The sequence below is a fragment of the Lampris incognitus genome, chromosome 7 (assembly GCF_029633865.1).
Source record: "Lampris incognitus isolate fLamInc1 chromosome 7, fLamInc1.hap2, whole genome shotgun sequence".
NCBI lineage: Eukaryota > Metazoa > Chordata > Actinopteri > Lampriformes > Lampridae > Lampris > Lampris incognitus.
Genome location: NC_079217.1, coordinates 33,705,940 through 33,727,152, shown reverse-complemented (window position 1 = coordinate 33,727,152; position 21,213 = coordinate 33,705,940). Strand labels below are relative to the sequence as shown.

General features: G+C 42.5%; 1 protein-coding gene across 1 annotated transcript; it reads left to right on the top strand.

Moving 5' to 3' along the window:
* Positions 1-718: 718 nt before the first annotated feature.
* On the top strand, positions 719-16,839 carry vwa7 (von Willebrand factor A domain containing 7). Its single transcript, XM_056282848.1, has 16 exons — positions 719-961; positions 1,880-2,113; positions 2,525-2,621; positions 3,288-3,422; positions 3,842-4,037; positions 4,161-4,330; positions 7,539-7,651; positions 7,777-7,893; positions 8,149-8,352; positions 10,848-10,980; positions 11,616-11,768; positions 14,233-14,325; positions 14,443-14,738; positions 15,004-15,140; positions 15,626-15,785; positions 16,282-16,839. The coding sequence occupies exons 1-16, from the start codon at positions 719-721 to the stop codon at positions 16,837-16,839; spliced, it is 3,039 nt and encodes a 1,012-aa protein (XP_056138823.1).
* The last annotated feature ends 4,374 nt before the right edge of the window (positions 16,840-21,213 follow it).

Here is a 21,213-nt window from a genome sequence, read left to right as displayed (position 1 = left end):
CTGTTCGGAGGGGGACTGGGGGGAATAGCGTGATCCTCCCACATGCTGCATCCCCCTGGCAAAACTCTTCACTGTCAGGTGAAAATAAGCAGCTGGCGACTCCACAAGTATCAGATGAGCCATGTGGTAGTCTGCAGCCCTCCCCAGATTGGCAGAGGGGGTGGAGCAGCAACCGGGATGGCTTGGAAAATAGGGTAATTGGCCAAGTACAATTAGGGAGAAAAAAAAGGGGGGGGGAATCCAAAAAAAAAGATAAATAGAAGGCCGGCACTACCCAATGTCACATTTTACTAATATAGTGGGTATCCTTGATCTGGGTTGGAGATGGAGTGTGAGGACTGTTTGCCTTATTCTAAAGAAGCAGTTAGTCATCTCAGTCAAACATAGTAATGTAGTTATCTATAATACCATATGGCTGTGGGAAACATATTGGTGATAAATCACTTTAAACTCAGAATAATGTCTTTTTCATTATCCAGGCCAGTCTATCACTGTGCATGGATTTCATTCCACTTGCATTGGGTTTTCTGAAATACAGCTTGCTCAGCTAAATTAAAAACCAAATATTCTTATACCAATATACTATACATAAGTGGATGCTGGCAGATGTTTTCAAATGTGAATTGTTAAAACCTGTAAAGCCAGCCTTGCTTTGTCTGACTGTATTTCCTCCCTGCAGGTGAAATGCATCATCGCTCTACCATATTCCCAGGGAGCCATGTCTCAGGGCAGTGGAAGACTTTGGAGTGGTAATCGGGAACAGATCCTCTGGTTTGCTTTTGCTTACCTCCTCCTGGCGTTACCATGTATGGGCTTCCTCCCTAACTTTTGGTCCCGTGTGCTGACCCTCGCCTGGGACTCACACACACACCAGTACATCACTGAGCAAGCCATCCTCAATGTTACCTGTGAGACCCTGATGGGCCTCGACAAACACCAGCTCAGCTGTGTAGAGGAACAGGTGAAATACTTGTGGCGTAATGAGTCCTCCTCGAACAGTCAACATGAACAAAATTCACGCAGTTTACACAGGAGAAGACATCACAGGATGTGCAGTCTACTGAATTATTTTGACTGAAATCAGCTCTAAACTGCTGCTGAGACATTTGGAATAAAAGTATATCATGACAGTATTTTGCGGAGGTGTGGACTCCATTCACTGACTTGGACTTGAGTCAGACTCCAGTCACAAATGTGATGGCTTTAGACTTCACAACGTTAAAAGGACTTGTAGCTTGACTTAACACCAATGATTTTCACGACTTGGACTTGAGCCTTTTTACTAGAAAGACTTAATGCCTTCTCCAACCTGAAGATAAAATACTTTTAAAAAGTGTGCAGCCAATCAACTCATTTCCATAATGACAGGTCAGCGTTGATTCAATCTGTAATAAATACACATTTTAAAAACATTCATGGTTTGCATAAACTGAGTAATTTAGTATTACTCTTGTTGTTAAAAATTTGAACTGCCACTAAATTTGATGAGAACACTTCACTTGGTGGCTTGTTTATGACTTGAAACTCATAATGTAGGACTTGGAACTTGATTTGGGACTTGAGTACAAATATTTGAGACTTACTTGTGACTTGGAAAACAATGACTTGGTCCCTACCTCTCTTCTGTATTGTAAAATGAACACATTTGCTGCTGTAAGGTCTAGCACAAATTCAAAGGTGACATATATCTAACAAAGGAGAACTGTGTTCCATGCACCAGAGCAAGTTCAGATTATTTATTTTTTTGAAACTTGCCTTTACATCACATTTAGTAACCACTGAGTTTTGTATCATGTTTGATTTTTTTTTAATCCCATCATAATCTAAAGTTTCACCACCAGTTTTGATTATGGGTAAAGTGAGCCTGCATCCTTTTCAGGCTGGACTTGGTCGTGCCTTCTGGCGGGCTGTGGGCGAGGTGGGGAAATCAAATGCAGCAATGGATTTTCTGAGCTCCACCAGATCTGACCCGGTGTACCACTTTGACTCAGAGCGTGTGGACAGTGCCATAGTCATGTTACGACAATTCTGGGCCCAGGCCCTGCTCTCAATCCAGGCAAAAGAGTACCAAAGTGCCCGCCAGAGCTTGGGGAAGCTATTTCACTCACTACAGGTACATAATGGTTCTAGGTAGTTAATATTTTAGCTGATTATTTCATAACAGCAAAACACAATACTTAAATTGTAATTCAGAATCAGAATTCAATTTAATAGATCAATTAATTAAACTGCTTGCATGGCATTTTTTGTGCATCAAAATGTCATTATGTTTGCTTCACATAAGTTAGAAGTGAGAAAAACAACATTCATGTGTACATAGAATAATACTGTGTGTGTGTGTTTTGGGGAATATAACCAGGTTAAACTAAGCTAGATTTAAAGTTATTCAATGAGCTTTTGTGGCAATTTTACAATTGTCTTGTCTGGATATAATGACTAGAGGTGCAGTTCAGAGGGCAATAATAAATCAACACTTGTAGAAAACTCCTTAACTAATTCCTTGTCTCTCATGTCATTTTGTCAGGATTTCTACAGCCATAGTAATTGGGTGGAAATGGGCCATCGCACCATTTACCACCATCTGCTGCAGCCTGACGAACCTGCCTTTCCTGTAGCTAAGGGTAATTCCCCTTCAAATTTGTGTTTACCACTGGATTAACCTCACTGCCTGTTTTGTCAGAAACTCAAACAGGCTTGGGTAACTGAGTATTGATTAAATCATCGGGGTGACTTTTTTCTGTCATCAGCAACTGCTAATCCCAATGGCAATTACTATTATACCAGCCGCTTTACAGAGCAACTAAACCCTAGACCATTTTAATGTCTTTGCTTACATCTACAGGTTAGTTGGCAGTACTACTGACAATTGTTAGTGCTGGCTCTGTCTTGTCTGTCTGTCAGTGCTGGTTCTTTGGTACGCCTACATCCAACAGAACCATCATTAATGTTGTTAGCAGCAGCTGTGTTTATCCTGCTATGCTAACATCATAAACTACTAAGACCAGCCTGCCATGTTTTTAAGCTTTACTTGGTTTTTAACCTTTATATGTTAGAAAACTAAAATGCTGTAGGATTTAGTTACTCTTTAATGTTCAAATTGGTCACTGTGGGCGCTCTCACTGCTGATCAAATTAATTCAAAAGCAATGTCTTCATGTAGGCAAATACAGCTTGAACTCTAAAAGCCAGTTTGAAGCCCCAGACGTGAATCTATTTGATCATGTAAATGTTTTAATAGTCCCTCCATGTCGTCATTGTATTAGTCCATATATCTCTCTCTGTCTTCAGATGATACTCCTACCTGTCTGGAATGCTTCAGTTCTACCTGTAGAGACAACATCTTGCCAAGATTCACCTGGAGAAAGCATCCCTCCTTGCTGCTCACCACTGGCTATTTCAGCACTCACCCTCCCAAACCAGAGGGTATATCACTGCAGAAAAAACACTGGCCATGAATAGCATCAAACCTGCTGGAAAACCCCATGTTATAATAAATGCAATAATCCTGAATGGATTAGTCTATAAGGGGACTATGGTAAAAACAAAAATGTCTCTTCACATTTCGAAGTCAAAACTGCCTCAAAATTGTAGATCTAAGGAATCGTGAATCAGGACCATTTATTTGTCATTTCATTTCATGCACTTGTGTACATGAAATGAAACAAAATATAATTTCCCCCAGCCCACAGCAGTGTAACATAAAGACAAAAACACATCCAAACTAAAAGAACACATATATCCACACTACAAAAAAAAACACATATATCCAACATCCATCCATCCATCCATTATCCAAACCATGTATCCTGCTGATAGCTTACTACACTTTTTCTTGTTTGCAGGCAAATGTAGCCATGGAGGTATTATGGACAGTAGTCGGCATAAAGGTGCCAAAGGGGGCATCAATAAGGATACCACATCCCCACTCTTCTCCCCTCACCATTACCTCCATGTAGAAGCTGCTGGTCTGGCCACTGAGGCCACGCTTGCTGTACTGAGGGACCTCAGAGACACCGTGGGCCATATAAGCTTTCTCAGGTATCTTTCACCACCGTTATACAATTAACATTGGCAAGGGAAGAAAAAAAATCAATATGTTATTTTATGATTTCTATTTCTTAAATGAAGGCGTTTCCAATTTGTTCAATTTCCTCTTGACAGGCTCTTCAGTGTCAAGCAGCCTCCTGCACTCATATTTGTCATGGACACAACGGGTAGCATGTTCGAGGAGATCACTGCTGCCCGCCTGCGGGCTTTATCTATCATAAAGAGCCGTGCTAATACACCTGGGCAACCTGGTACTTTTCTGTTCGTGCCCTTCCATGACCCAGGTGAGGTTATGGTCATTGTCCACTAATGGGACAGAGGCCTAGGTTACAAGATGGGACCCCTACTCACATCGTTTAAATGACTTTAACTGATTAACCAACTAAAGGTTGTGATAGCTGCACAGAACCAATTAAAGCAATCAAATAACGTTTCCCATGTTTACCATAAATTCTCAAGAGTAACTAAACCCTAGAGCCTAGACCATTTTAGTGAGTTTGCTGACATCTACAGGTTGAAAACCATGTGAAGGTTAAAACATGGCAAACTAATCTTGATACTCCGTGATGTTAACATAGCAGAATTAACACAGCTGCAGATAATAACATTCACTGGAGTATGAAGATTTTACTTCCTGAAGATTTTAGGGTGTATTTTATGGATTTTGGGCAGCTGATCATGAAAATCACATTAACATTTTCTTATCACATGCCACTTTGTAGATATAACCTATTTTTGTGTTTTCCCATCATATTTTTAGTATACAAGTATATTGCCCACAAAGCAAGCTGTTTTGGTCAATCCAAGCATGTCTGGGCGTGCAATCAGTGTAGGTGCTATGCAAATGTTGTCTTAAGCATGCCTGGGCACTCTTAGTCAGGTTAGATGCTGCCAGACAGGCTATAAAAGCTGCTCACATTTACAGATGCTGTTTGGATGCATGTTGCTGCACATGTTGTTCAGGCAATAGCATAGTGAGTATCCTTACCGATAGGATTTATTGTCTTCAGGAAGATTTAATACAGCAGAAATGTCTCTATAAGCTCTATTGTGGATGTAAAATTGGTGATGAAGAGGAACCCTGGCCTCCTCACATTTGTTGTACAACATGTGAGGTCAACCTGAGAGCTTGGCTTGGAGGAAGTCAGTGCCATTTGCAGTCCCAATGATATGGCAAGAACAGAAGGGTCATGTGACGGACTGTTATTTCTGTCTGACCAATGTATCTGGCTTCTCTACTGAAAATAAGAAATCTATTGAATACCCTAATCTGCCTTAAGCCATGAGACCAGTGCCACACGATGACAGTTTGCCAGTACCAAAGCCACCGGAGAAAAGGAGCCTAGATGAGGCAGATGAAGATGCCACAACACATGAACCAGATGTGGAAAACGACACTGATCCAGATGTTGAACGCTTTATGCCTGGTTATCCTCATCTGATAACACAGCCAGAATTAAATCACCTGGTCAGAGACTTAGATTTGTCAAAATTTAATGCAACATTACTTGGTTCAAGACTGCAAGGATGGGTTTTGCTGTTGACAGGTACAAAAATTTCTCTTTCAGAACCCTCAAGAACATTTGACAAACTTCTTTATGCAGGTTGACAACCTCTGTTTCTGCACTGACATCGATGGATTGTCCATGGCTTTGGGTTGTGTGCATGACTCACAACAATGGCGTCTTTTTATAGATTCATCAAAGTTAAGCCTGAAAGTTGTCCTGTTACACAATGGCAATGTCCACCCTTCGTTACCCATTGGCTATGCAGTACACATGAAAGAAACCTATAATAACAGAACTGTTGTTGAAACACATACAGTACAACAATTACGCCAGGAACATCTGTGATAATCTAAAAGTATTGGCACTGCTACTAGAAATGCAGCTTGGCTATACAAAGTACTGTTGTTTCCTTTGTGAATAGGATAGCCATGCTAAAGAGTCACATTACATTAAAAAGAACTGTCCACTCCGTAAGCATTTCATTCCAGGGCAGAAAAGTGTGGCGCATAAACCACTTGTCGATCCAACAAAATATTTCTTCATATAAAACTCGGATTGAGGAAAAAATTTGTGAATGCAATGAACAAAGAAGGTGATGGATTGCACTATTTGAGACAGATGTTTCCAAGAATAACTGATGACAACATTAAGGAAGGCATTTTTGTTGGTCCACAAATCAGACAGGTCATCAATGACAAGGAATTAGAAGATCTGCTAGTGGGGCCAGAGAAAGTAGCATGGAAGGCATTTAAGGATGTTGTTGACGGTCCGCGGTGGTGTAGCGGTCTAAGCATCGGCTCTGTGTCGATGCAGTTGCCCACTGGGGACTGGGGTTCGCGCCCCGGTCTCGTCAGATCCGACTATGGCCGGACTCGACGAAGCAGCGATCATTGGCAACGCTGTCTTCGGGAGGGGGGCGGAGTCGGCTTGTGTTCGTCACGTGAATGCGTCTCTGTGTGTGTCGGAAGAAACAGTGGTTCGGCTTGGAGCCGCCTTGTCACGAAAGTGGCGAGGCGGTCTCCTTCGAGACTGCCGGCCGGAGAGATGCAGTTGGCGAACGCATACAGTGCGAGGGTGGGTGTTTGAATTAAAATAGGGATCGATTGGCCACTAAATTGGGAGAAAAAAGGGAAAAATCAGAAATAAATTTATTAAAAAAAAAAAAAAAAGGATGTTGTTGAGAATTTTCTTGGCAAATACAGAGCACCAAACTACATTTAGCTGCTTGACAACATGCTTAAAGCATACAAAGCCATGAAGTGAAAGATGTCATTGAAAATGTATTTTCTGCATTCACACTTGGACTTCTTCCCTGCTGATCTTGGTGCAGTCAGTGATGACCATGGTGAAAGGTTTCGCCAGGACATTGTGACCATGGAAAAGAGATATCAGGACAACTGGAATCCATCAATGCTGGCCAACTATTGTTGGACACTGACACGAGAGGCACCAGATGCTGAGTACAAATGAAAATCAGCTGCAAAACATTTTAAGTTCAGTTGAACTAACACAATGTGTCAGCATCATTATGTGATTAAAAATGCGAAATTCAATAAAAGTTATTGTAATGTTTCTCCAAATTCCTACCTGGTACAGCAAACATGAAATTATTTTTGTGTTCAGCTTGACATTGTCTATCATAATCTCGATTTTTTTTTTCAGGAAGCAAAACATTTTAAAAAAATTGTTGTCCAGTGTAAATGGCTCTGTTGGATTTAGGTGTGCCAGCACTTCTATCAGCACTACCAATTGTCAACAGTACTGTCAATACTGGTTCTTTGGCACACCTACGTCCAGCAGAGCCATTATTAATGTTATCAGCTCCATCTATATTTATCCTGCTATGCTAACATTTTAACCTGTAGATGTCAGAAAACTCACTACAATGGTCTATGGTTTAGATATGCTCATTGTTTTATCCTTTGTAATTGTAGTTCATAAACTGCTGTGAAGATGTAGTTTCTAAATGTAATCTGCATTGCAGAGGTGGGACCAGTGTATGAAACAGATGATCCAAACCAGTTTATGGGCTACATGGAAAACGTAATGGCCTTGGGGGGAGGGGACGAGCCAGAGATGTGTCTTTCTGGCATTCAGGTTAGTATACTAAACCAACACAATAAAACAATGAACAATTGTTGCTGTCTACAGAGCAAACCATATTATGAACCTCTCCAGTATCCATACACATAGTTGCTAACTCAATATGTATTTTTTCTTAGCTGGCCCTCACTCACAGTCCACCACTGTCAGAGATCTTTGTATTCACTGATGCCTCCCCAAAAGACGCTCACCTGTTTAATGCTGTGAAGGCCCTCACACTTGAAAGACAATGCAAGGTGATACATTGTCACATAAACTGAACTATCATACTGAAAAGTATGACTCCCATTCTTTTCAAGGTGATACTTTTGAGAGCGTTGCAAAAAGTGCTCCTCCATTAATTTCTCAAGTTTTTAAGTATTGTGCATTATTGTGGACAGTAAATGTGATATTATTAATTGAGCTGTTGTCAGATAAGTCCAAGTATGGTCAGATTCCCAGGCAATTGCCCCCATTAGCTTAACCATCATCAACTGACCTATTTCCCACAGGTTACCTTCCTCCTAACTGAAGACCCTGGCTATGTGATAAAGGGCAGAATGAGGAGGAGGAGAAGTAGGGAGCAATTGTCCCATGACCGTTTCTCCCTCTACTCCTCTCTGTCTTCTTTGTCGGGTGGCCTGACAGTCTTCACCACCAACTCTGACATCTACAGGGTTTCCACCATAGTGGAGGACAACACGGCTGCTGACAGGGTACTGCAGCAAGTATATCATTAACACTTTTAACATTAACAAGTTCACTGAGGAATCCTATTGGACAAAATCCTGTTTTGCTTACAAAGCTTTTTAATGTTGATTTTCAATTCTGTTACTGTCCAACTTTTGTCTCAATACTCATCCCGTATCAAACTCACATTATGGATTTCAGTATTTTCAAACATGTTTTTTTCCTGACATAGCTGAATAAAAAGTCTTTCCCATACTAGGGACAAATCAGTCATTACATCTTGCAAGCCCAGCAAAGCAATTGTAAAAGTAAAAAAACAAAAACAAAAACAAAACAAAACATGAGTAGCATTTATTTTTTTTAATTTATCTAAAGTTGCTGATTTTTGAGGTTGTTGAAATATCTTTGAAGTTAAATAACATGCATTACATATTACATGTTTTATAGTTTTTATAGTTTTAATGTTGTCTGTGAATGTTCTCATTCATCCAGGTCATGGTTAACCAAAGGAATTGAATCAAGTGCAACTGGACTTGGTATATATCCGTGAAGACGTTTCGCCTCTCATCCAAGAGGCTTCATCAGTTCGTGCCTTTCTGACTAGACCAAGCTAGTCTGACTGGCTGGTGATGAAACTCAGATATTTATCCTCTTTGGAGTCGTTATCAGAGCTATAGATGTCCATGGCTCTTTGTGATCTGATGTTAAGCAGCGAATGTTGTTGGTGGTGTTAGTTTCGACTTCGTTAGTGCTCCATTCAGTGGTCATGAGTCGTTGGAGCCGTTATTGACCGACTGTTGTTCTTGGAGGCTAAGCTTCTTGAGTCTCCTGGGTAGAGATGAAAGGACGGCATTGTAAGTGGGAGATAGGCGGTGTCGCAGACCTCCTCCTCTGTTGAGGGATGGTTTTTTTCAGTTTCGCATAGATGGCTTCCTTCACCCCTCTTTTTTAACCATCTATCTTCCCTGTCCAAAATGTGTACGTTGCTGCCCTCGAAGGAGTGTGTCTTCTCCTTTAGGTGTAGATAAACTGCTGAGTCTTGTCCTGAGGAGTTTGGCCTTCTGTGTTGGGCCATCCGTTTGTGTAGTGGTTGTTTGGTTTCTCCTATGTATAGGTCAGTGCAATCCTCATTGCATTCTACAGCATACACCAGATTGCTTTTTTGGGTGTGTGGTACACGGTCTTTGGGATGAACCAGTTTTTGTCGAAGTGTGTTGCTGGGTTTGAAGTATACCGGTTTTTTGTTAAAAATTCTCCTGAGTTTCTCGGAGACCCCAGAAACATACGGGATAACTATGTTATTCCTTCTTTTCCTTTTCTCCTCATCTCTCACCCGGTTGGTCTTTTTGGAACGTGTTGCAGTTTTCAAAAAGGTCCAACTGGGGTAGCCGCAGGTTTTTAAAGCTCCCCTCAGGTGTTTGTGTTCTTCTCGTTGGACCTGAGTGCTGCTGGGCACATTGTCAGCTCTGTGTTGCAGATTTCTGATGACGCCCAGTTTGTGTTCAGAGGGTGGTGTGAGTCGAAAAGTAGATATTGGTCTGTGTGTGTAGGTTTCCTGTAAACCCCAATGTGGAGGCTCCTGTCTTCCCCAAAGTGGATGTCACAGTCCAAGAAGGGAAAACTGTTGTTCTTTACATCTTCCCTTGTGAACTTAATGTTCTTGTCCACTGAGTTGATGTGTTTTTGGTAAACGCTTGCACCTCTTGTGTTTGGATTTTGACCCATGTGTCGTCTACATATCTGAACCAGTGGCTCGGAGGTGTTCCTCTGAAGGAGTTCAGGGCCCTGTGTTCTACCTCTTCCATATATAAGTTGGCCACAATGGGCGATACTGGTGAGCCCATTGCACAGCCGTGTTTCTGTTTGTAAAACTGGCCCCTGAATTGGAAATATGTAGTGTTCAGGCAAAGGTCCAGTAGTTGGCAAATCTGGTCTGGGCTGAGGTTGGTTCTATCGTGGAGGGGTGTCGTCACGTAGCAAACGTTGCCTCACAGTTTCCAAAGCCTCCATGGTTGGGATGCAGGTGAATAACAAGGTCACATCGTAGGATACCATGGTTTCATTAGGTTCCAATTTCACACCTTGGACCTTGTTCACAAAGTCAATGGAGTTTTGGATATGGTGAGGTGTTTCGCCCACTAAAGGGGTCAGGATGTTGGCTATATGTTTGGCAATGTTGTACGTGACCGAGTTTATGCTGCTGACGATGGGACTGATGGGGGTTCCATCTTTATGGAACTTAGGGAGTCCATATATGCATGGAATGTTATCTTGTGGGTAGAGACGGTGGTATTGTATCTGATCAATGGTTCCTCCTTTCTGTAGTTTCTGTAGGTATTCTATTATTCTCCTCTTGTAACCACCAGTTGGATCGTGTCTCAGAGGTTCATAGGTGTCTGTGTCGCTGAGTAATGACGTGATCTTGGCATGGTAGTCTGTTGTGTTGAGGATAACCGTGCATCTCTCCTTATGTTAATGTTAAGCTTTAAACCCACAGTTGCTCTGTTTCTCTCCCTTACAGGTGACTCTTCTTCATGTGGAGAGTGATAGTGACTCCACATCCTCCCATCCCTTCATGGTTGACAGTGCAGTCAGGACAGTCACCCTGCACCTCACTGGCAATGTGACAGACTGTAAACTCATCGACCCATCAGGTAACTGATTGTTCACACTCTGAGTATGTCCTGCATCTCTGTGAGTTTCCTCGGCTGGCTTTATTTGTTCATTCCTGGATCAGATGTGAACAGTGCTACATGGATGTCAGCTAGGAGTGGGAGTGTATGACATATGTCTCTTCTCGAGGATATTTCACCAAAATCATGTATACACACCTACACACCTGCACACACACACACACACACACACACACACACACACACACAAGCACACTCTATATTACCCTACTTGCATGCATGCATGTATGCAAATACACACAGGTACACAGACACACATTCCTTTGAACTCCTCAACATTTATATTTTAGGTAGAATCTGTAATGGCACACACTGCCACAGCTATGTGGAGTACTGTGACAACAAGAAACATGACATATCTTGCCATCAGGTCAACATGGTGTATTTGTTTGCGAAATGAAGAAAACGGAAAACCCAAGAATGAATTAATATCAGTGGGGCATTGGATGGTTTTCACATTCGCAAATAATAAAGCGAACAATGTTAATGAGTCTGACCAAAACAATAGCGGAAGTGAGGTGGACAGCTACTGTGTAGATTATACCACCTTTGCACCTTTTGAAGACTCACTTCAGTTTACGTTTTGTGTCTCTCAGGCCACCGCCAGTCTCTGTTGGGTGAGCAAGGCCCTTTGGCAGAGCTGGAGCTTTTTGAAGGTTTGTACCGTGTAAGGCTGCTCTCTCCTATACAGCCAGGCCAGTGGACCCTCCAGGCCCAAACTGACGGCCACTTCACGTTCAACATTATTGGTAAGACATTCAAGGATCTTCTTATCTGAAGTGATCTCATGATTATGGAAAACTATATGGCAACCGGCTTGGGTAGGATCGCTGAGATTGCCCATTCAATGCAACTCCAATCCAAAGATATATATTTCTTTTTGGGGGGCTGGCATGGGCAAACAGCAAATCTTGTGACATAGGTGAGGCACAAACAAAACAAAGGACCATACCACAAGTCCATCCTATTCTTCTAATCAGAACCACACACATTACTGAAAACCAGAATAAGTGGTGAACACTTATTCAAACAAGCACTCAAAACCTTAGACAAGAAGCCATTCAATTTTCATCATTGCCATATTCTAAAAAAATATAATCTACTTAGTTGGGAAAACCTCATCAAATACAAAAAGGTCTGCCTAGTTTATAAGATCATGCATGGTTCAGCTCCTCCTCCTCTGTCCAGCTTCATCAACTTCAAATCTACCACAAAAAAGAGCTACTAGAGGTGCAGCTAGAGGGGGCTGCACAATCCCACTCAGGAGAACTGCATTTAGTCAGGCCGTCTTCACCTTTAGAGCATCACATCAATGGAACTCAGTACCACAATCAATTAGAGTCCCCATCCTATCATTCATTTAAGTGTAATGTCAAGAAATGGCTTATTAAGAACAAACAATGTCAACATTGACGCTATTTGAACACACCTTTAACATGTTGTTTAACTGTATTGCACATTAGCTGTGTTGTATGTCTGCTTTTTTATATATATTATTTTCTATATTATCTTTATTATATTTTTCTACATTATTTGTATAGTCTGTATATTTCTTATTGTTTGTTTGCACTGTTCTTGTATTGCATATTAACTATGTTGCATGTTTATTTATTTTTTTGTGCTATTTTTTTTTGTTTTTTTTTTGTACTATTATTATGCCTAACAACATCAGGCAAAGGGACTGCCGATGGAAACTAGCCTATTAGCTAACTCGGGCACATTTACATTTGTTTCGAATGTTGATTAATGTACATTGTCCCTTCCCAAATAAACATTTAAACTAAACCGCTACTACTACTACTTTCGGCTGCTCCCGTTAGGGGTCGCCACAGCGGCTCATCAGTTTCCATTTCTTCCTGTCCTCTGCATCTTGCTCTGTCAAACCAGCCACCTGCATGTCCTCCCTCACCACATCCATAAACCTCCTTTTTGGCCTTCCTCTTTTCCTCTTCCCTGGCAGCTCCATATTCAGCATCCTTCTCCCAATATACCCCGCATCTCTCCTCCTCACGTGTCCAAGCCATCTCAGTCTGCCTCGCTTGCTTTGTCTCCAAACTGTCCAACTTGAGCTGTCCCTCTAATATACTCATTCCTAATCCTGTCCTTCCTCATCAATCTCAGTGGAAATCTTCACATCTTCAACTCTGCCACCTCCAGCTCCGCCTCCTGTCTTTTCATCAGTGCCACTGTCTCCAAACCATATAACATAGCTGGTCTCACAACCATCTGTAAACCTTCCCTTTAACTCTTGCTGGTACCTTTCTGTCACAAATCACTCCTGACACTCTTCTCCACCCACTCCACCCTGCCTGCACTCTCTTCTTCACCTCTCTTCTGCACTCCCTGTTACTTTGGACAGTTGACCCCAAGTATTTAGACTCATATACCCTCGTCACCTCTACTCCTTGCATCCTCACCATTCCACTGTCCTCCCTCTCATTCACACATAGGTATTCCATCTTGCTCCTACTGACTTTCATTCCTCTTTTCTCCAGTGCATACCGCCACCTCTCCAGGCTCTCCTCAACCTAAACACCATAAAGAAAGAGACAGAAAGAGAAAGGTGGTGGGGTGACAGAACAAGGTTAAAAAAACGAACAGTTTTGTAACCTTGTTCTGTTTAGAACATACCAATATAAAAAAGGCATGTTAATATTCCTCTCCTATCTCCTGAAATTTAAGTGCCTCTCCCTTTTCATTGTTTCAAGTGACATGTGCCTGCCACCAAAGAGTGCCATCTTTGCTGTTACACGTATAAGTTTCAAGAAGCTCTCCTTTCCCGTGGTACTTTGCAGAAACCAACCACTACTGGATTTGATAGCAGGAGTAATACCTTTGCTGTAAATGGAAACCACTCCAACACATCATCGCTGCATAAATGCGGCACCAAATAACACTGTGAGGACAGCAGCATGGATTCAGCACTCAACATAGTGTTCACCATAAAAATAATCTCATCAGAAAGCCCAAATTGATATTTGTTTTTTTTTTTTTGCATTCTGGGAGTTGGTCAAATCTGTCATTTGCCCAGCCAATCCTTGAGAGTTGGAAACCCTCTTTTTGGGGAGGGTAACGACTCATGACTTACAATATTGTGCTGTTGGACAGTGAACAGCTACACTGAGTGATATTTACATAATTGATTTTAGGGTTGCACTTATGCAATGTAATAGGATGAAGGTAAATACTCAGTCATATGTTCTCTGCCCACAGGTGACAGCAACATGGATTTCCTGTATTACTTTGCCACTGTAGCTAATGAGACACACCCAGGTCTGGAAAGAGTGCAGGGCAGTCCAATAGCAGGTAAACGGAGGATGACTGTTTTCGCTTATGATAGTTCATGTTGTAAAATGTGGCATTAGCAGCCTACGTACTGCTTCCATTACCTGTGTGTTTTATATATAGTGCTTCATTTCCCAGGTGTTCCTACCTTTCTGGTGGTAGCTGTTATGGGCTTAGTTCCCAGTGAAGAAATCTCTTTCAGTCATGTGACACTGCTGGGAGCCAATGGAGAGAGCTTACTGCAGGTTCAGCTGAACTCCTCTTCCTCTGCCTCTTCCTCCTTGTTCTCCCACACCGGGGAAGAGCTGGTCGGTCAGGTGGACTCAGTTCCCCGAAAGCCCTTCTGTGTCCGTCTGTCTGGCAGAGACAAAAGAGGAAACAAGCTGGAGAGGGTTTCCACTGAAATTATACAACCAACTCACATTCAGATACAAGTACGCAATAGCAGAATATAAAGCAGTACTGAACGTGGCCCTGTCTATCTTGGAAAGTTGTGCTAGACAGAGATGAATAGGAAGTATTAGACAAGACTGTTCCACATAGAACCACATATGCAGACTCTTAATTGATGTGCCATACATTTGAAATAGTGTATTAATGCTGTGGTAATCGCTCAAGATTTACTCATTCGCTTGTCTTCAAATCTCTCTCTGTCTTTTGATCCATCCCTTTCTTTTTTCTTTTTTTGTTTTGTTTTAGGTGCTCTCTATCCCACACCTGGTACCAGGTCACAGTACCATGGTACACTTTGATGTCCTGAACCACGGCCCAGCCCGGCTCTTTAATCTGACCGCCAATGACAACTGTGGATATCTGCACCAGAGAGGTCCTCACAGGTACAGTTCTGAACCATCAGGTAGTTCAATAGTAAAACTTTACTGAACAGCAAATACCTTATCATGCTGTTGGTCACATGTCTTAATGATATTATCTTGGTTAATATTGTTATCACGGTGTTAGAGCAGTGTATGTGAAGGGGTTTCATCTCACAATGGGATGGTCATTAAATGAAGAATGTGATGCCTAATTATACAAAATAATAATAATAATAATAAAAATAATAATAATTTATTTACGTAGCACTTTTCTAAAACAATGTTATGGCCTGCAAAAAGATTTCGGAAAAAAAAAGGTTGTTAGCACTTTAATCACTTTAACCTACAAACTATGAATATTTTTGTTGAGAAAACAAGATAAGCCATATTGTTAAAATTTTTAGTAATGAATTTCAAGCAAATGAAGGATACAACTATTTGTGATGTTGGTATAAAATCTTTCATGGAAAGGTGACCTTGTTCAAATTTGCCTTTCTATCCCCTAGCTTCCCTGTTGCAGAAAGAGGGTCTCTACGTGGTCAGGTGGATCTTCACACCCCTGCCAGAGCTGAGGCAGGGGCAACTGTTACTTTGACATTCACTGTGCGGGCGCTGGACTCTCAGGATTCAAACTACGTAGTGGCCTACCTGACTGTGGTTCCCCCAGTGAGACCCCTCAATCACTCAATCAGTCAGTCAGTCAGTCAGTCAGTCAGTCAGTCAGTCAGTCAATCATCTTTCAGTCACTTAATAGATCACTCAATCAATCATCCACCCAACCATCCATCAATCACTCAGTCAGTTAATCAATCTTTATATAGCACATTCTACACTTAAAAATGCAACGCAATGTGTTTTACCTGAGAAACCAAGTGCTATCTGCTATTTATAGATACTAGTATATGCTATTTATATATGCTATTTATTTAAATACACCCTTTGGATCCTAGTTTGGGGGTCATTTCTAAATGAATTATGATTAGATTAGATTGTTTTATTAGCCACATGACCAAGGCCGGTGGAATTTGTTTTTGGTATGCTGGTTATCAATTTCTTTTGTTATCTTTTGCACCTTATCTCTACTGGTCCACTCAATTTATACCCTGGGCAATCTGTTGAAGTAGTTTACAACATCTGACATCACTGTCCTTTCCTCTGACAGGACCCTGACACGTCCCCTCCATTGTGTTCTCCCATGCCTGTGGACGGGCCCTGTGCCACCAAGTGCACCGGCTCCAGCTGGAGCGTCTCCATGGCGTTGACGGACAGGGGGCGCTCTGGGCTCGCCTCCCTGATGCTGCACCACGGCGAGGGTGTCCTCACTCCGCTCCACAACCCAACCCCCTCACAGGAAAGCCCGCTGGGAGAGACGCACACCGGCCATGATCAGCTCCAGGCAGACAGAGACAGAGCCACCACCCTAGTGAGCCCCGGCCATCACAAGTTCAGACTGAAGAAAGGAGACCCTCCTCTGAACGTGTCGGAATGGATAGGGGGCTCGTCTCAGCCCCTGTGGGTCACATACACATCGAGTTGCTGCTCTGCCTGGGCGGAGCTCCTGGTATGGGACAAGGCCGGCAACATGAAACGCTGTCGTCTGATGTATGGTCAACAGAAGGCACTAAGGGACAGTGGCACAGAAAGCAACAGAACTGAAAACACCCTGCTCTCAAGTGGCTTTGTGGTGCTATTGGGCTTGATATGGACTATTCTGCTTTAGGTTGCTATAAAAAGACTATTTGAGGTCAAACTAATCTACACTATATGTACAAAAGCATTGGGACACTTGGCCATTACACCTACAGGAGCTTTGATGATATCCCATTCTAAATTCATAGGCATTAATATGGAGTTGGTCCCCCCTTTGCACCTGTAACAGCTTCCACTCTTCTGGGAAGGCTTTCCACAAGATTTTGGAGTGTGGCTGTGGGAATTTTTGCCCATTCATCCAGAAGAGCATTTGTGAGGTCAGGCACTGATGTTGGACGAGAAGACCTGGCTCGCAATCTCCGTTCTAGTTCATTTCAAAGGTGTTCGATACGGCTGAGGTCAGGGCTCTGTGTGGGGCAGTCAAGTTCTTCCACACTAAACTCATCCAACCATGTCTTAATGGACCTTGCTTTGTGCACAGGGGCACAGTCATTGTAAAAAAGGCTCCGACATTTATAGGTGCCCGCCGCTTTAAGACTGCCTGCCCCTTTAAGACTCTGGCCAGATTCTCCTGCTGTGAGTGACGCAGCCTTGGTTTAGTTGTAGTTTTGCTAGATGCCTTGCCTAGCACACATCGAGACTGTGTTTGTGTTATAAGTACACAGTACATTTAGTTTCCCCCTGCAATTCTTGTATACGTGTATAGTGAATTTGTCCTCGTTTGTCCTTTGTTGCGATCCAGCTTGTCTTTGAGTCACTGACGAAAAGTAAGTGTTCCAGGCTGAGTTGCCTCGTTATGTTTAGCTGGCCTGTGTCGTAGTTGCTAGCTCGCTGCGCACCCGTGGGTTCTAAAGTGTGGGAAAGACATATTCCATGTTAGAATGTCCTGCATAATTCCTTGAGTTAAGTGCTAGCTTAGCAAAGGTGGGTCCCTATAAGCTGTCATAGGCTAACGTGCAGTTTATGCCGTCGTGTGTTGGATTGGCCGTTTGCGTTGATCGTCCAACGCGGACTCAATTTTGTTGTTCTTCATCTCTCCAGCAGATGTCGCCATTGTGTCGTTATATGATAGTAATAGGCCTACTCTAAATGTAAGTTGTAATGCTAGTGCCTAATGGCAATTCCCCTTTTTGTTGTTGCAGAACTCGATGTAATTTATGCTAGATTTCAATACAGTTCACACAAACGAAGTCCAAGTCTCCTCTTCATTCCTGTGTTCTGACCGACACACCATCCTGTTTACTCTCTACCTAAGACAAACTAGCCATTCCAAATTATCCCACTAACAGTCATGCTGGAACAGAAAAGGGCCCTCCCCAAACTGTTCCCACAAAGTTGGAAGCATAGAGTTGTCCAAAATGACTTGGTATGCTGAAACATTAAGATTTCCCTTCACTGGAACTAAGGGCCTCGCCCAACCCCTGAAAAACAACCCAATACCATTATCCTTCCTCCCCCAAACTTTACAGTTGGCACAATGCAGTCAGGCAGGCAAAGCTCCCCTGGCATCTGCCAAACCCAGACTCATCCATCAGACTGTCAAGACAGAGAAGTGTGATTCGTCACTCCACAGAACACGTTTCCACTGCTGCAGAGTCCAGTGGCAGCGTGCTTTACACCACTCCATCCAACGCTTGGCATTGTGCTTGGTGATGTAAGGCTTGCATGCAGCTGCTTGGCCATGGAAACCCATTCCATGAAGCTTCCAGCACACAGTTTTTGCGCTGATGTTAATGCCAGAGGAAGTTTGGAACTCTGCAGTTATTGAGTCAACAGAGCGTTGGCGACTTTTACGCACTATATGCCTCAGCACTCATTGACCCCGCTGTGTGACTGTATGTGGTCTACCACTTCATGACTGAGTTGCTGTTGTTCCTAAATGCTTCCACTTTTCAATAATACCACTTACAGTTGACCATGAAATATCTAGCAGGGAAGAAATTTCACGAACTGACTTATTGCAAAGGTGGCATCCTATAACGGCACCATGCTTGAATTCACTGAGCTCTTTAGAATGACCCATTCTTTCACAAATGTTTGTAAATGCAGACTGCATGGCTAGCTGCTTGATTTTATACACCTGTGGCAATGGGTCTGAATGAGACAGCTGAATTCAATGATTAAGAGGTCTGTCCCAATACTTTTGTCCATATAGTGTATGTGTTGACTACTGAATTCAGCCTTAACACTCATCTCAACTGGAAGCCAAGCTTTAAGGGTATGGATATTGATAGGGATACAACATTTATTGACAGGTACGTTTCATTTCTCAACTAAGTGACCGCTTCAGTCTTCAGTCAATTAAAAATAAGGTTACCTTGATGTGCATTCACAGAACGTTTTTCTGGTCAGTTCATCTGGACATCCAAAGGAGTTGAATCAAGTGCAACTGGACTTGGTATATATCATCTGGACGCAACATTTATTGAGAGAGAAATGTTTCATCACTCATCTAAGTAACCTCTTCAGTCGTTCTGCCCTCTGCCTATGGAACTCTCCCACAAGAAATTTACAACATTGACTCTCTTCCAATCTTCAAATCCTATCTCAAAACGTACCTTTTCAAACTGGCATATCAGTCTGATCCACGCTTCACTAAGTTTTGTGCAGATGTTGATTTTATATTTATCTGTTGTGTTAACTTTTTATTGTCTACCTTGCTTTGTTTTGATTTTACGCTGTCTGATACAGTGCTGCTTGTTTTTTTGTTTTTTTTACTGTGTTCTGTAAAGTGTCCTTGAGTGTTTTGAAAGGCACCCACAAATAAAATGCATTATTATTATTATGATTAAACTGGTTGCAGGCATCCCCACCCTTATAAACAATATAGTGGCATAACGACCGAAAACAATGATCAGTTTCATATGCAAATATGGGTGTGACCATTAACTACAGTTTCAATGGCCATGTGTACTATTCACAGATGATTTGGGAATGTTTGCAATTACAGCATTGTAAGATGGTGACAGATGTACTCTTAGCCCCCCCTCCCTCCTCGGTTCAGTGATAGTCGTTCCCTCTTAACATAGATGGCCTCTTTGACTCTCCGTTCAAACCAGTGTTCCTCCCTGTCAAGGATGTGCACATTCTCAGCCCTGAAAGAGTGGCCGCTGGCCTGTAGATGGGTGTAGACTGTGGAGTCCTGGCCTGGCGTGTTAGCTCTCTTGTGTTGTGCCATCTTCTGTTTGGTTTCCCCAGTGTATAATTCACAGCAATCCTCCTGGCACTTAACAGCGTACACTATATTGCTCTGTTTGTCCTAGGGAACCCAATCCTTGGGGTGGACCAATTTCTGGTGCAGCGTGTTTTGGGGTTTGAAATCAACTGAGACTAAGAGTAATATCAAAGAAGGTTTAATCAGTTCATCTCAATACAACGTATTCAGATGTGTGTGTATCATCTGGATATACTTACTTATAATTACTTGAATCACTGGATTATTTTGCTCCTTGTGTGTTGAACACTTCACTTACCGCTGAAGGTTTCATTTAATGAAGTTATGTGGAAGTGGTGTGGGAAGATGGCGGCACGAATTCACGCTCGCAGCGGCCTCATCCAGCACCGGTGTGGGAAGATGGCGGCGCAGATTCATATTTACGACAGCCTAATCTAGTACCGTCGATGCAGTGTCGTTGCCCATGTCTGCGTCTAAGTTTTTGTCTTTGTTTGTTGGGTGGGAGAGCTGGCGGGGTTACGGGGTCTAGGTGATAGGTAATCGACAAGCCAGGCTGTCATACGCCAGAAGCAGTTAAGAAGCTATCAACCCTGCACACAGGGACTTGTATCTGTTCCAACATGGTTACTGAACTTGACACCACGTGCCTGTCTTCATTCATTATACAGAAACATGGTGTCAGAAGTGGCTTGGAAACAACACTTTTGTTATTTGTGTAACTAAGAAAAGTAATGTCATATGCGAAATACGTTCCATATGCGAACAAACTCCGCTGTTTGCTAAATTAGCTAAGTTAGTTCAAGTGGCTAAGTTGTTAGCCATCAAACGCTAACATGTCTGCAGATGAGACCTCACATATGTGAGGTCATGTGAGGTTTCGTCTGCAGGCATGTTAGCGTTGGCTGGGGGGGCTTCAGAGGGGGAATGTTCGCGACGAACATTCCCCCTCCAAAACCCATGAATCCTACAGGAAACTGGCATACTAATTGGGAAAACTTTAGAGATGAATACGAGGAGTATGTGTTGGTGACTGGACTACTGGAAAAACCCAAGGAATTCCAGGCAGCAACTTTGAGAAGTTTAATGGGCAGCGAATGCAGGCATATCTATCAGCACAATCTCACTCTCACGGCGCAACAACAAGGTGACGCAAAGGCCATACTCGATGCTTTGCAGTTACTTCAAACCTGCCAGGAACATCATGTATGAAACGGTTCGTCTTTGGAAGTTGTAGACAGAAAGAGGGTGAGTCTGGACAATTTCATAATT

Coding starts and splice junctions, on each gene's coding strand:
- vwa7 (XM_056282848.1), top strand. CDS start 719: ATGTCTCAGGGCAGTGGAAGACTTTGGAGTGGTAATCGGGAACAGATC. Junction 14,739..15,003: donor CAACTCACATTCAGATACAA/GTACGCAATAGC, acceptor GTTTTGTTTTAG/GTGCTCTCTATCCCACACCT. Junction 15,141..15,625: donor CACCAGAGAGGTCCTCACAG/GTACAGTTCTGA, acceptor TCTATCCCCTAG/CTTCCCTGTTGCAGAAAGAG.